The sequence below is a fragment of the Lissotriton vulgaris genome, chromosome 7 (assembly GCF_964263255.1).
Source record: "Lissotriton vulgaris chromosome 7, aLisVul1.2, whole genome shotgun sequence".
NCBI lineage: Eukaryota > Metazoa > Chordata > Amphibia > Caudata > Salamandridae > Lissotriton > Lissotriton vulgaris.
Window position 1 is genome coordinate 622,550,881 of NC_141695.1, and position 13,365 is coordinate 622,564,245.

At 48.6% G+C, this 13,365-nt stretch overlaps 1 protein-coding gene across 1 annotated transcript in view; it reads left to right on the forward strand.

Annotated features, from left to right (window-relative positions):
- The first annotated feature begins 261 nt into the window (after window positions 1-261).
- The window catches only part of HID1 (HID1 domain containing), a 220,717-nt gene continuing 207,613 nt past the window's right edge, over window positions 262-13,365 (forward strand). The window contains exon 1 of the mRNA XM_086930796.1: window positions 262-567. Coding sequence (XP_086786922.1) covers window positions 502-567 — 66 coding nt within the window. The 5' untranslated portion in view covers window positions 262-501. The remainder of the gene's footprint in view (window positions 568-13,365) is intronic.

Consider the following 13,365-nt stretch of genomic DNA (forward strand, 5'->3'; position numbering starts at 1 on the left):
GCATTTTTAAATCCATTCTTATTATATTAAAAGCTGGCGAACACATCTAAGAATGCAAAGTGAAGTCTGGTAAAAATGCAGGGAATGCCACTACGACATGCAGACACACTCGGGCTGCGCGCGAGGCCTGCTCTGTGCCCGAAGCCGGGCGCGAGGCGGTCTCCAGGTGTTGTGTCGCTGATGCCCGCACGGGGAGTTACCCAGGGAGAGGAAGGCGGGACCTGCGATGGAGGAGGCAGGCTGGGGGCGGAGGGTGGAACCGGCTGCTGTTCCTGCTTCCAGAGCCTCTGCCGCTGACGGCGGAAAACAAGGAACTGGGGAGCCGCATCCGGGAGGACGAGGCGCCGTGGGGAGAGGGCCCCACAACCGGCACCGGCGAGGGGCGGCGACGGGAGGAGCCCGAGCCCTGCAACCCCGAGAGGCTGCGGGTGCAGGAAGGGTGTCGGAGCTCGCGGCACCTGCAGCGGCCCACAGATCGGGGCCGGAGCCGCGGCACCTGCCATGGGGAACGCGGACTCCAAGCTCAACTTCAGGAAAGCTGTGATACAGCTCACCACCAAAACGCAGGTACAGACTGAGTCACAATGCTGGCTGGCGCATTGTACATGTGGGAGTGGGTATGGGTTAACTGGGGGGCATGGTGTGGTAGATAGGGTACAGGAGGGGAGCATGGTGTGCTACAGAATGTAATCAGAATACAGCTGGAGCGGAGGTACAGGTGGCCATGTTATAGGTGGTATCATGTTACAGAAAGGGTAGTTGACGTGTGCATGTGGGAGCCATGATGCAAGTGGTGTCACTCTGGAGGGCCTTATGCAGTTTGTGTATATGATATTGATAGTTGCCACGGCTCAGATGGAGCCTTCAGACGTGTACGCCTTGTGAGTAATGGCCATGCTGCAGATGGGGTAATTTTGCATCACTGGCATATGTGGGGTGATGGTGATGGTGCTCAGCTTGGTGGGGGTCTGTGTACTGCAGATGGTGCTCAGCTTGGTGGGGTTCTGTGTACTGCAGATGGTGCTCAGCTTGGTGGGGTTCTGTGTACTGCAGATGGTGCTCAGCTTGGTGGGGTTCTGTGTACTGCAGATGGTGTTCAGCTTGGTGGGGGTCTGTGTACTGCAGATGGTGTTCAGCTTGGTGGGGGTCTGTGTACTGCAGATGGTGGCCATGGTTCAGGTACAGAAGCCTGATGCAAGGGTCTATTTTTCGTAATGATATAGGGGCAGTGATTTTGTCTGGGGCATAAACCCGATGGGGAACATTGCCCCTAAGACCAGGACTGTGGCTGCGCGAGCCTGGCTCCGGTGTGGGCCATGGTACATGTGTTGAGCATGATATTGATAAGCTGTGTTCTTGATACTGATGGGGCACTCTGTATCTGCCACAACGTATACAGGAGTCTGGGCATGTTGCAGGTGTTGACTTTGTTACTTACAGGAGCCATTACAGTATCGATATTATGACAGGGTTACATTGTATTTAATCACTGTTCTTTTTCTACACATTTAGATGCGTGATTAATAAAATATTTACACTGCCACTCTTTTCTTGAGGGCTACCTAGACTGAGATTGGTGAATGCCAAACATTAGAAGTTGGTGCAGCGTATTGTTTATTTTGATTGTTTACTAATTAGCCACCCATCTATAATGAAGAGTCCACTGCATCCAAACTATGGGGCTGATTATGACTTCAGCGGTCCTGAGACCGATGTACCTTTTTTGGCAGTCTAACTACTGCCTCCTTGGTGGTCAGACTGCATGATTCTGCCTCTGTCTGATCTTTATGGTTGGACTGGCAGCAGACCGCCACAACCGCCGACATTTGAGGTACTGTGGCGACGGTGGTAAGGAGAGCGGCGGTTAATGGTGATGGTGCCAGCATGGGCACCGCCATGTGTATTATGACCTGCCTTATCGCCGACCATTTCGTGGTGGGTACACCGCCATGAAAAGGTTGTCGGAAAAGCAGGTAAATGGCCATAAAAAGGGCCCCAGGGCGATTTAGCCTAGTGTTTGTTGTGGCTTGGGCCTATGGTGTGCCCCCTTATTTCAGTAAAGTTGGGAGGACGTTGGCTTGGCAGTGTTCTCCCTACCACCGCGACAATGCTTAAGTCGTAATTGGCCGATGTGTTAGTCATAATCAGCTAAGGCAGTGCTGCCTGTTTTCTGACTTTGATTTCCAAAGTCGTTTTCAGGACATTGCTGCCGCATTTTGTTGCCATTATATACTCCTGAATGGTTATTTTCTATCCACAGTAGTATGTTCGAACAATACCCCTCATGCACCTTTTGCATAATAGTTAGCTTTCCTGCACTTGTCTAACTTAATTAACTTAATGTTAATAATAGTGGTCTATGCATAGTGTCAGACACTGTTGATCTGAGCAATCTTTCTCCGTTGGCAACACTGACCCGAGATGGGCGTTTTCCTTCCTCTCGAATATTTATTCACGTGCTAAGAAGCGTTACTTTGATTTATCCTATTTGTTTTTCATTAGCAATAGAGTTCAATGCTGTACCCCACGGCCCACTCATTTATTGAGAGGATCATCAGACTTCTTATGGTGTGCAACAATCTTGCAATGGCCATATTGTCATTAGATCTGTGACAACCATTGACCTTATTGCTCTGACTCTTCCATTTATTTATTTTAAGGTTTTATAGAGCGCAAACCAGACCCGTGAGGGTATCGGAGAGCTTTACAGGTTTGAGGGAGGTATACAAAGCGTTAGGAAGGGAGGGAACAATTGGGTAAGATGGGGGATACATTATACATTATACAAGAAAAAGCACGCAGTCGAAGGTCCCGGCTACAAGAAGGATAAAAAGTTAACAATAGGTAGACCTTATAGAGGAAGGCCTGCAGTCTCAACTCTTGGGAGGGATGCCCAGGAGTGCAGTATTAGGTATCCTTCGTAGAGCAGTGGATGATGTCAAGGTGGAAGGTGGAAACAAGTCGCTACGGTGATTGCAATGTTGTCATAAGACAAGGTTTTTGCCCATTAAGAAGCTTTTAAAGAGTGCCAAGGACGGAAGTCTTCTAATGGCGGGTGGGAGGGAGTTCCGGATTCTAGGAGCGGCCCCAGAGAAGGCCCGATTATTTAATGTACAAGTGCGCTGAGAACCTTAATTAATTGGTTCCCCCCACCTCCGGTTCTGTCCTGGTGACTCTTGTTCCGTCCACCTCCAAGAGACTTACCACTACTTACCATTTCTGGTAAGTTTGCACCACTATTACATTTCAACAATTTGATGTCACTACACATGAGAGTAATATCCATAATCTCTCCTCGCAGATTGCCCACTCCTAAAGCAAGCCTGATGATCTACCCCCAGATCCAGTGACATACACATCTAGCGTTGTAGGACTGTAGCCACAATCCCTCTAGTAGCTCTCAAGACCTCAGTTTTAACATTTTATTTTCATCTACTCAACATACATTCAAAAGAAATTGACACACAATTCTTTTATTCCATTCTGATGATGGCCCTTTTCTATTTAAATTTGCAATTTAGGTCTACAACTTCTACTGTGGACTGCTTTTTAATTTATGTTGATTATGGATTTCGACGCTCGTAACCCGAGTGTTGCATGTAACATCACAATTCCCCTATCAGTCACGTATATATTATTATTGTGTATAGCACTTACACACTATTCGTTCACTTTATCACTTTCACTGTGCCATCACTAAATAGGAGCACCTTGTCATAATATTGATACTGTATATTGCAAAACCTAGCCTTACTTTCTAACAGGATTTTTGTTAAAATGAGAATAAATGCCCAAATCGCATAATAAGCCTTACTTGTAGGAACGATTTTGTATAACTATTGCCTTGGAAGTCAAGGGCCGCACTTCCCCCATAGGGACCACTTGCGTAGATAATAAAATACATATTAGCGAAGGCATTGCTGGACTGGCCAGTCTGCCACTCTGGAATTTCCCCAGTGGGCTGCAGACTAGAGGATGGCGTTCAGAGCAGGGTGACCAACCATGTCTCCATGGACCCGTCCTCCTCCTGGTCACGTGCAACGCAGAGCTGGCTTAAATATTTTTCCTAAATCCGAATTTGGTTTCCAGTCCAACCCTTCTGATGGGGTTCTTTGTGCCTGGCACATGGGAGAGAGGGCATAAATCCTGTACTGGTTTACTATATGCTGCAGAAAAAGATTAATGTCCAGAGCTCAGCATGGTAAAGGGCAGGCGATGTTGTACAGAAACCTGGGCATAGGCATGATCTCTCGTTCAGTGAGATTGACTGTATGTCCTAGAAGGAGGGCGAACGGGAGTCTGGATACTTTTAACCTGGCTTTAGCATTCACTAGATCTATGAAGGGGGGCTCTGAGCTGGAGAAAACAGGTTCAAAGATCTTTTAGAACTAAAGCAAGCCTTAGGACATCAGCATATAGGATTTCAAGTTGTACGATTAAGAGTGGCATGAAGTATTCTGTGCAGATGATTTGCGAGGAGGAGTAAAACAAGATAGTAGAGAAATGGAGTGAATTATGCCTTACGTGGGTGTGATACAACATCCAAGGAAAAACGTGTATCAAATGGCACTAAGAGATGAGATTGAGTGGAGCTTTTGGTGGACTTTCTCCTTTCAAGGCACAGCTCCGTCTGGTAGCTGCTGCTGTTCCCATTCCCGTTCTTGCTGCTGACTCCTGGTCAGGAGTTCGAGGCCCTCCTCCACCCGCAGGCTCCTGTCTGCACGTCATCCCTGGTGGTCTAGTGGTAGACCTTCACTGCTCTGCTGCTTGACTGCCCTTCTGTCTCTCTTTCTGCTTTTCTCTGTCTTTACTTTTTCCTGCCTCTGCCTTCTACGCTTTTGCTTTTCTTTCCTTTTTTCCTGCACTGCACTGATGCACACAGCTGGACACACGCTCAACTCCGTCTTCTCCACCAGCGGGAATATCACCTACATCCACACCACCAAACTTCTCTGAACCGGCCACCATTACATAGATCTCGCCTTCCCCACGCCCACAGTACACCTCTGCCCTCATCATCCGCCGGTTGCAGCTGGAACAATGCCACCGAAGAACGTCTCGTCAACCTTCTTGCGTGACCTCCCTGTCAACACCAACAGACGCCAACACCACAGCTTGCAATCTTCACCGATGGATCTCCAACTGCGCTGACACTTTGGCACCTCTCAAGAAGACACCAGGCAAGCAACACTCCAAGAAAGCCAGCTGGTTCACTCCCGCCATCCGCGAGTCCAGACACACCTGCTGACAACTTGAGAAGAGATGGAGAAACAACAACACCCCGGAAACTCACGCAACCTTCAAATCCGCTGTCAGTACACACCACCTTCTCCTCAAAACCTCAAAGAAAACAGCCTTCCAAGATGAAATAAATGCTAGCGCACCCAACAGCAAAGAACTCTTCGCCATCGTCAAGGAGTTCGCCATGTCCAACAGCGAGACCACAGACTTCCCAACCCCCCAAGACCTCTGCAAAAAACTCTGCACCTCCTTCCACCAGAAGATCAGGCAGATCTATGACTGCTTTGACACTCAAGACCCTGCCACTACCCCCACCACCCCTGCACGCAACCACTCCGCACTCCAACAGATTGTGCTCAACTGGACTTCGCTCGCCACAGACTATACACTGAAGACCATGAAGAGCATCCACTTGGGAGCACCATCAGATCCTTGCCTGTACCACATCTTCCATAGAGCAGCCCCCTCCATCGCCTCCTAACTTCGCTGCACTATCAACAGCTCCATCGAAACCGCCACCTTCCCTGATGACTCGAAACACGCCAATATCTACCCCCTGCGGAAGAGACCGTCCACCGGCCCGACAGATCTCAAGAACTTCAGACCCATCTCCCTCCTCCCCTTCCCAGCCAAGGTCATCGAGAAGGCCATCAACGCCCAACTCTCCGAGTTCATTGAAGAGAGCCACGTCCTGGACACCTCCCAATTCAGTTTCCAGAGCAACCACAGCACAGAGACCGCATTCTTTGCCATTACCGACGGCATCTGCTCCCTCCTTGATCGGTGCGAAGCCACTGCCCTCATCCTACTGGACCTCTCAGCCACCTTTGACACCGTCTCCCAATGCACCCTAATCACGAGACTCCACGACGCCAGCATCCGCGACAAGGCACTGGACTGGTTCCACTCCTTCTTAACCAGCCGATCACAGCAAGTCAGACTCCCCCGTCCCCCGTTGCTCTCAGAACCTACAGAGATCAGCTGCGGAGTGCCCCAGGGCTCCTTCCTGAGTCCCACCCTCGTTAACATCTACATGGCTCCCCTCGCAGCAATAGTCAGAAACCAAGAACTCAACGTAGTTTCCTATGTCAACGACACCAAGCTTATCATCTCCCTCACCAACAAAACCGCAGTTGCCAGAATCAACTATCACAATGGAATTAAGGCAGTTGCTACCTGGATGCAAGACAGCTGCCTCAAGCTCAACTCAGACAAAACCGAAGTACTCATCCTGGGACCCACCCCCTCAGTCTGGGACGACTCCTGGTTGCCACCTGCACTAGGAACCCTTTCCACCCCTAGGCATCATGCATGCACCCTTGGCATCATACTGGATGGCTTGCTTTCAATGAACCTCCAAATCAACGCAGTACCCTCATCCTGCTTCCGCACGCACCGCCTGCTTCGGAAGATATTCAGATGGCTCCCCACAGAAACCAGAAAGACGGTCATCCATGCACTCATCATCAGTGGACTACAGCAACGCACTCGATGCCTGCGTCACCCAGAAACAGCTTGTGAAACTACAAAACGTCCAAAACACCGCAGCCAGACTGGTCCTTTTGTGTCAGGCCAGGAAGCTTTACCGGTTTTTAAAAGTGAGAATTATGTTCACTGATTCTCACAGGGGTTCAATGGGCACTTATAAAAATAATAGGCACTGATCGTTTATTTATATCCAAGTTTTACTATCCCTCTTCAGCACATTTTCTTTGAGATTCTTCCAAAAGGAGAATACACACTTCCCCTTTTTTCTTTACACAGAGAGAGAGTGCCCTATGATGATAAGTGGGTAAGCTGGCGAGTACCAGTTAGCAGCCCCCTTGGTGTTACAACCGTGCGGTACTCTCTCACTTTCCTCACACTTTTTTTCACTTATTCATTAATTTGAGGTGGAACTTAGTCTGGATGGGTTTTAAGACAGTGATTGATACACCGCAACAATTAGAGTAGTGAATGTAATCACACTCTAGGGAATTGAGAAGAAGATTGAAAACCCCTTGAATTGTCGTACCTTTAGGATTGGGTGTAGTATAGGTGATGCCCGTTGTTGTTTATAATATTGTGAGAGGGGGGGGCGGCCTTACTTTTTTCTCCCCCTTTGACTCCTATTGTGTTGTCGTGGTCCTTAACATCGCCCACCCGCGTATCTAGGGGGGGGGCGAGGGGGGCGGTCCGCCCCAGGCAGCACTATTGTGCGGAAGGCGGCCGCGCGGCACTTGTGGCCCGTGGCGGCGGCCTTTATCATTTATTTGGAGACTCAGTCCTCAGGAGTAGTGTCCGTGTCCCCAAATAAATGATAATGGCCGCCGCCACAGGCCGCCAGTGCCGCGCTGCCCCCGTGTTAACAGCAAGCCCTCGCACTGCTTGTTAAGCAGCGCTGCAGCGACCTACCCAGTTTGTTGTTCAAGTCCCAGGGCCGTCAATCATGTTCCGCGCGAAAGCGCTACCAATGACGGCCCTGGGCTTGGCCAGCCCTCGCGCTGAAACGTAGCGCAGCACCACGGCAGGAGTGACGCATCACATGTGACGCTCGCCTCTCCTGATCGGCCTCCACGCCAGCATGACCATCAGTAAGTAGGTGGTGTTATTTTAAAGCATAAGGCATAACCTGTTCATTTTAATTGAATTCTCGTTCACGTCTCGATCACATTAAATTCTGCCTTTTTTATGACGTACAATCTCTGTGTATTCTTGACACTGAACTGCCAGGGGCTTTTCAGTATGTATGAAACTGAAGCTTACGCTGCCATTTCCTCTGATGGGGCTCTTCTGGTTACGAATGTAGATATGACTGTGCCGCTGGCTATTCAGCTTTACTGTATTGGAGTGAAGTTTACTCCGCCATTGCCTCTTCTGTTATTGAAGCTTGTGTTGCCTGTTCTGCGTGTGTTTTGTTTTGGCATGCATACGTTGTGTGCACTGCCATCACAGAAGGCCTCTGTGCTCTTCGGGCAGGTCAGTCCACCTGTGCACAATGGCAGGCAAAGATCAGCACTGGAACAGTCTCAGGGTGGGTAAGAATAGCTGCAGTTGCCGGGGCACAGTGAGGGAGGTACCACAGTGGCTTTATTTGCACAACTATAGGTCCTGAGGCCGTCACTCAGTGACACGTCAATAGTGCAGTATAAATGAGAGTATCGGTAACACACCCATACTCTCATTTATACTGCATTATTGACTTGTCACTGTGGAGCATTAACCATCACTGACGCAAAGTTTAGGTTAAACCATGTTAATTAAGTAAACTATTAGTGACTGTAAGCGTTTTCGTCCGTCATGCCCTCGTTAGACCACTGTTCTCTACACAGATCTCTCACTGCAAAACATTAAACAAGCTTCACTGTAAACAATTCTTTCCGAATATGTACATCTTACAGGCCTGTGTGTGCTTATGTGAGACATGTTTTTCCACAGATGCACCTTACGGGAAAAAGCCCAGCCAGCCTCTCACTCAAACCAACTGAGCTACTTCAGTTGCTGCGGCTGCCTAGTGGCTGTGTCGTCTTTTCATACTTTTAGCCAGTAGTATCAATAGTCCCAAATGCAACATCATGTAGGTTAATGAGTAAGACCTATAATAAGGTGTTACACCGGATTAACAGCAATTTAGCAAGTAAACATTAAATAAGAGTCTTTCAGGCTAAAATAGTCAGTACCACTAAATATGAACAGGAGTCATCAAGACTTGGGAGAGCGGAGAGCGATAGACAAGGGCAAAAGTGGTGCAACAGGAGGAAGTACGGACAAAAGGAAGAGGGTGAAATGAGGAGAGAGATAGGAGTAATACAAGGGACAAAGGGTGATGGGAGAGAGGTGGGTGGAGTGACGGTTTGCCTTGTCTTCATTGCTTGATTTTGGTCGTGATAAAATGTCACTCAGTTGTTGAAATGTCACTCATAATTCCACTGAAATCATGGAAATGTCACACATAGCAATCTGAAACCTTGGCAGCTCAGCACAGACAATTTCTTATTTCTAGAGATTGCATTTGCATTGCAATTTGCATGGCATACCAATAAAGTTATAAATAGTGTAACTGAAATCGGTTCGGCGTTCATTAAAAAATCAGTGTCAACTCATCACCAATCTGTCTGTGTGACGACCGTTGTTGGGCCCCCCTCCCAGCCTTGCTCACACTAGTCCTCCACGGCCGTCAATCCAGTGGTAGCGCGCGTGAGCACAACCAATGATGGCCCTGTAAGGACATTTTTGGCCAGCCCTCGCCGCACCATATTAGTGTGACGCGTTATGTGCTCACAGCCCCCTACGCTCGCCCCTCGTCGTGTCGAGCCGCACTGGAGTCGGAGTGCGTGGAGACCACCACCATTCTTCTTGCCCAGCCAGCCTGCTGCTTTCTTTTGTCTGTGTGGTAAGAGGCACGCACGCAACTATAAAATAATTCAAGTGAAGGTGAGCTGGTGACCGTGAATTGTGCATGGTGCAGCTTGTGCTCCACCATGCTAGAGCTACATCTCTAATGCTTGTGACAATGTTATTGCTCAACTTAGGCCCAAGCAGGCAAATGGAGCGCCTGGCGATGATTTCACTGAACAATTCCATTCATCTTGGGATCCAAGACGGCTGGTCGCTGCCTGTCGTTGGCAAGTACTTATGGAATATGAAACTTACCTCCTGTCTGGGAGTTTCATTTAAAACACTTAGTTGTACAGATAATAGTATTTAGGGAATATTCTCCACTTCTAGCTAATCTAGTCTCACTTGGACCCACTCTTCGTTCTGTAAACCCTGTTACCCATTGCCATACTGATTGGAAATGGATGGAAATAGTAGATGATAGAAAACATTCCCTTTAGTAAATTACACTACTGCTGTTTTGTTTTTCCGTGATGCAGAGCAGTTGAATTGCTGAGCTGCATTCTCCTGGTATTTTCACTCCTGGAATTCTATAGAAACCCCACCACTTTTATATATTAGCATCTTGCCAGTGGTTGCAATTAACATCCTGTGATTCTGGGCAAATCATTGGATCTCACAGTGCCTATAAAAAACACAACAACCATTGTCATAGCCAATAGGTCACATATTTCGCCAGAGCTATTGGCTTTGCCAATGACCGTGTCATGTATGCGCATGTAACTTGCATGATCGAGGTAACTGTTAGCAGCAATACTACGTGTCTCTCGGACACTCGGACATCTTTCAAGTGCTCACCGTCCTTTTTCCCCAGCAAGGGAGGGGGCGGCAATCTGAGGGGTAGCCCCGGGCGCCACAAGCTCTAGCTATGCCCCTGACATCGCCTGCTACAGCCGCATGACACAACACCTCTGACAACTCCACTGGCTTCCTATCAACAAGAGAATCGCCTTCAAGCTCCTCGCACATGCCTACAAGGCTCTCCACGACGCAGGTCCAGAATATCTGAACCAATGCCTCGCTTTCCACACGCTGGCCAGACAAATCCGTTCTGCTCAACTCGCCCTGGCCTCTGTCAAACTGATCCACAAGGCCAGAACGAGAGAAAGATCCTTCTCCTACCTCGCCGCCAAGGCCTGGTACACCCTGCCCCTCCACCTCAGATAATCTGCATCGTTGACCTAGTTCAGTAAGGACCTCAAGACCTGGCTCTTCGACTGAACCTCCACACCCAGATGGATCTGCAGCCCCCCTAGCGCCTTGAGACCCTCATGAGTGAGTAGCTGCGCTTTACAAACCCCTGATTGATTGATTGCGAATGATTCAATGATGGCTCATGAAATGAGGAGTGGGACCCAAGCTTGTTTCGTTGGGAAACTGAAGGACGACTGAGTAAACTGTGGTATAAACAGAACCTAACGCGGGACTCTAAGAGCCGCACATGAGATGAGCCATGAAAATATTTGGAATGTAAAGCATGCCATGTAGAAGCCCCATTTTTTAACAGTATTTCATAGAGCAAACCTGGCCCAAGTGTTTTAGAGCATATCACAACAGACCCGATACTTTTTTCGGTACAGGTAGATTCATTCATAGGATGCTGAGGCGAGGCCTGAATTCAAACCTGGTTCCCAGTGTTTCTGGATCGGTGGCTCTTACCACTAGGCCAAGTCTCCTGCCCTGAAAGCTCGGCTCGTTTTAGTCTCGAGATTCTAAAGGGACTTCAAGCTGCGCCACAGGCAGGCCTCTGGCTCAAACTTTCTGTGGCTCTGAAAGCGGACGATGATACAATGGAGACCAGGGGGTACTGCGTGTGCCCTCTGAGAGGATGTAGAACAGCACACACCTGCAGTGGCACACACACTATAGACAATCTCCTGCGTTAGCCCGGGTCCAGCCCCAGATCTGGATGCACAGCATTTTACTGGGGGTGTCATCCGTGACAAGTATGGCAGACGGAGTGGGGCGCACCCTCTTCCTGCACAGTACCCATTAACTTGGCAGATTAGAATAGTTTACGTGGAAAGGGCTTGCGTCCGTTTCTCGTGGAGAATGATTTTTTTTTAAAGTATTTCATAAATTTTATAAGCAGAAACATTAGCATTTTTGTTACAAGGTTAGCCAAATGTAGTTTGTAGAGCAGTGATTACAGGTACTTTGAAATATATGTTTAGCTAAACCCCTCTAGCTTGACTTTCTGGAAAATTAGGCAAAGGATGATAGAAAAAAAAACAGAAAAGAAAGGGGCGAAAAGAGGATACAAGAGAGGTTTTGTAGCAGTGAGCCTATTTGGACTTATGGTAGACGTGAATAATGCAGCAGGTGAGGGTTGATGATTGCCCTCTCAGTGGATCCTTGCATGTGTGCCCTCCTCTTCCCACAGATGTGCTCCCGCCCCTTCACATTGTCACTAGCTCGTGCGTCATTTTCATAACCGGATTATCCCTTTCCCAGAAAGCTCTGCCGCGAGCGTAGCACCTCCGCCGCGCTACCCCAGCCCCCTCCCCTGGCTGTAGGTAAACACACAGTTAATGTGTGAACCACGACATCTGGCGACACGGACGAACAGCAGCGCAGCGCCCCTGCCGGGGTGCAAGCCGGACTCAGGCTCGAAAGAGGGCCGGGGGAGGGGGGGGGGGGGGCAGTATTGTTGAACTGGAGATAGCCTGTAGCGAATCCATACGGGCATTGACATGCACTGATGAAATACATGCCAGGGCCCCGTGTATACTGGCTGACACGCTAGAGACCGTGTATTCTTTTTATATGCACTGCCAGACCAGCTGAGACCAGGGACTGTTCAGGGACAGGGGCAGCAGCACGCAGACCTCGGTGCTGAATATACCCGCTAATAGAATGGAGATCGGAGCAGTTCTCGGGCCCAAAGACACTTCAGACCAGAGCTTTAAGTGGGATAAAAAGATCCTAAATCGGATGTAGCTCGAGTAGCCTGGTCTGAGGTGTGGCACAATTAATTAAAGCATGTGAATTAGCACCATGTGTTGGACACATTCATAAATGAATCTCACTTGACAAAGCATAATTAAAATCAACAGGACATTTTATTTAACTGTTCGTATAGCACCTGTATCCAGGTCCAAAAGCAATACCAAGGTAAGTTTAAAAATAAGTGGCACTGCATTTGTTATTCAGTTGAAATGAAAGAATTCTATATGCCTAGCACACCCATGGTAAACAACAGTGGGCTCTTGCTACTTAATCCCTGTGTCACAAAAGGGACTTCTGCTGACAGTGTGTTGCAGCACTAGCATGTGACGGGCAGGAATGCAGGTTTTTTGTCCCCCCCCTATCAGCTGGTAAAAGGCTAAACTAGTGGGCCCCATAGTGCCTGGCTCAGTGCGCTGCAAGGCCTCAGACCGCTTAGAGTGCTGCTCTAGGCACAATGCTACTATTTATACCCACCAACAGAATTATACAAGTGTGAACACTCATGTGCTACATGACTGAAGTCTGGGGACAAAGTACATATTCTACCTATTGTGTCAGTAGAGTCGGGCCTGGTTATGCCACAGATGCTATTTAGGCGAATTTACAGGAGGATAGAAACTAGGACACTGTCAATATCCAGTGATGAAGTACTGGAGACCGGGACACTGGGTTATACCTGTGGACCAAGCAGGGACCTGTGCATTGGTTGTTTGTAGTGGCCGAAGTCACTGGTGCAGCTCTCACGTGCCACCTACTACTGATTTCGACATTTCTATTAGACCTGGTGTTTATTTTTAC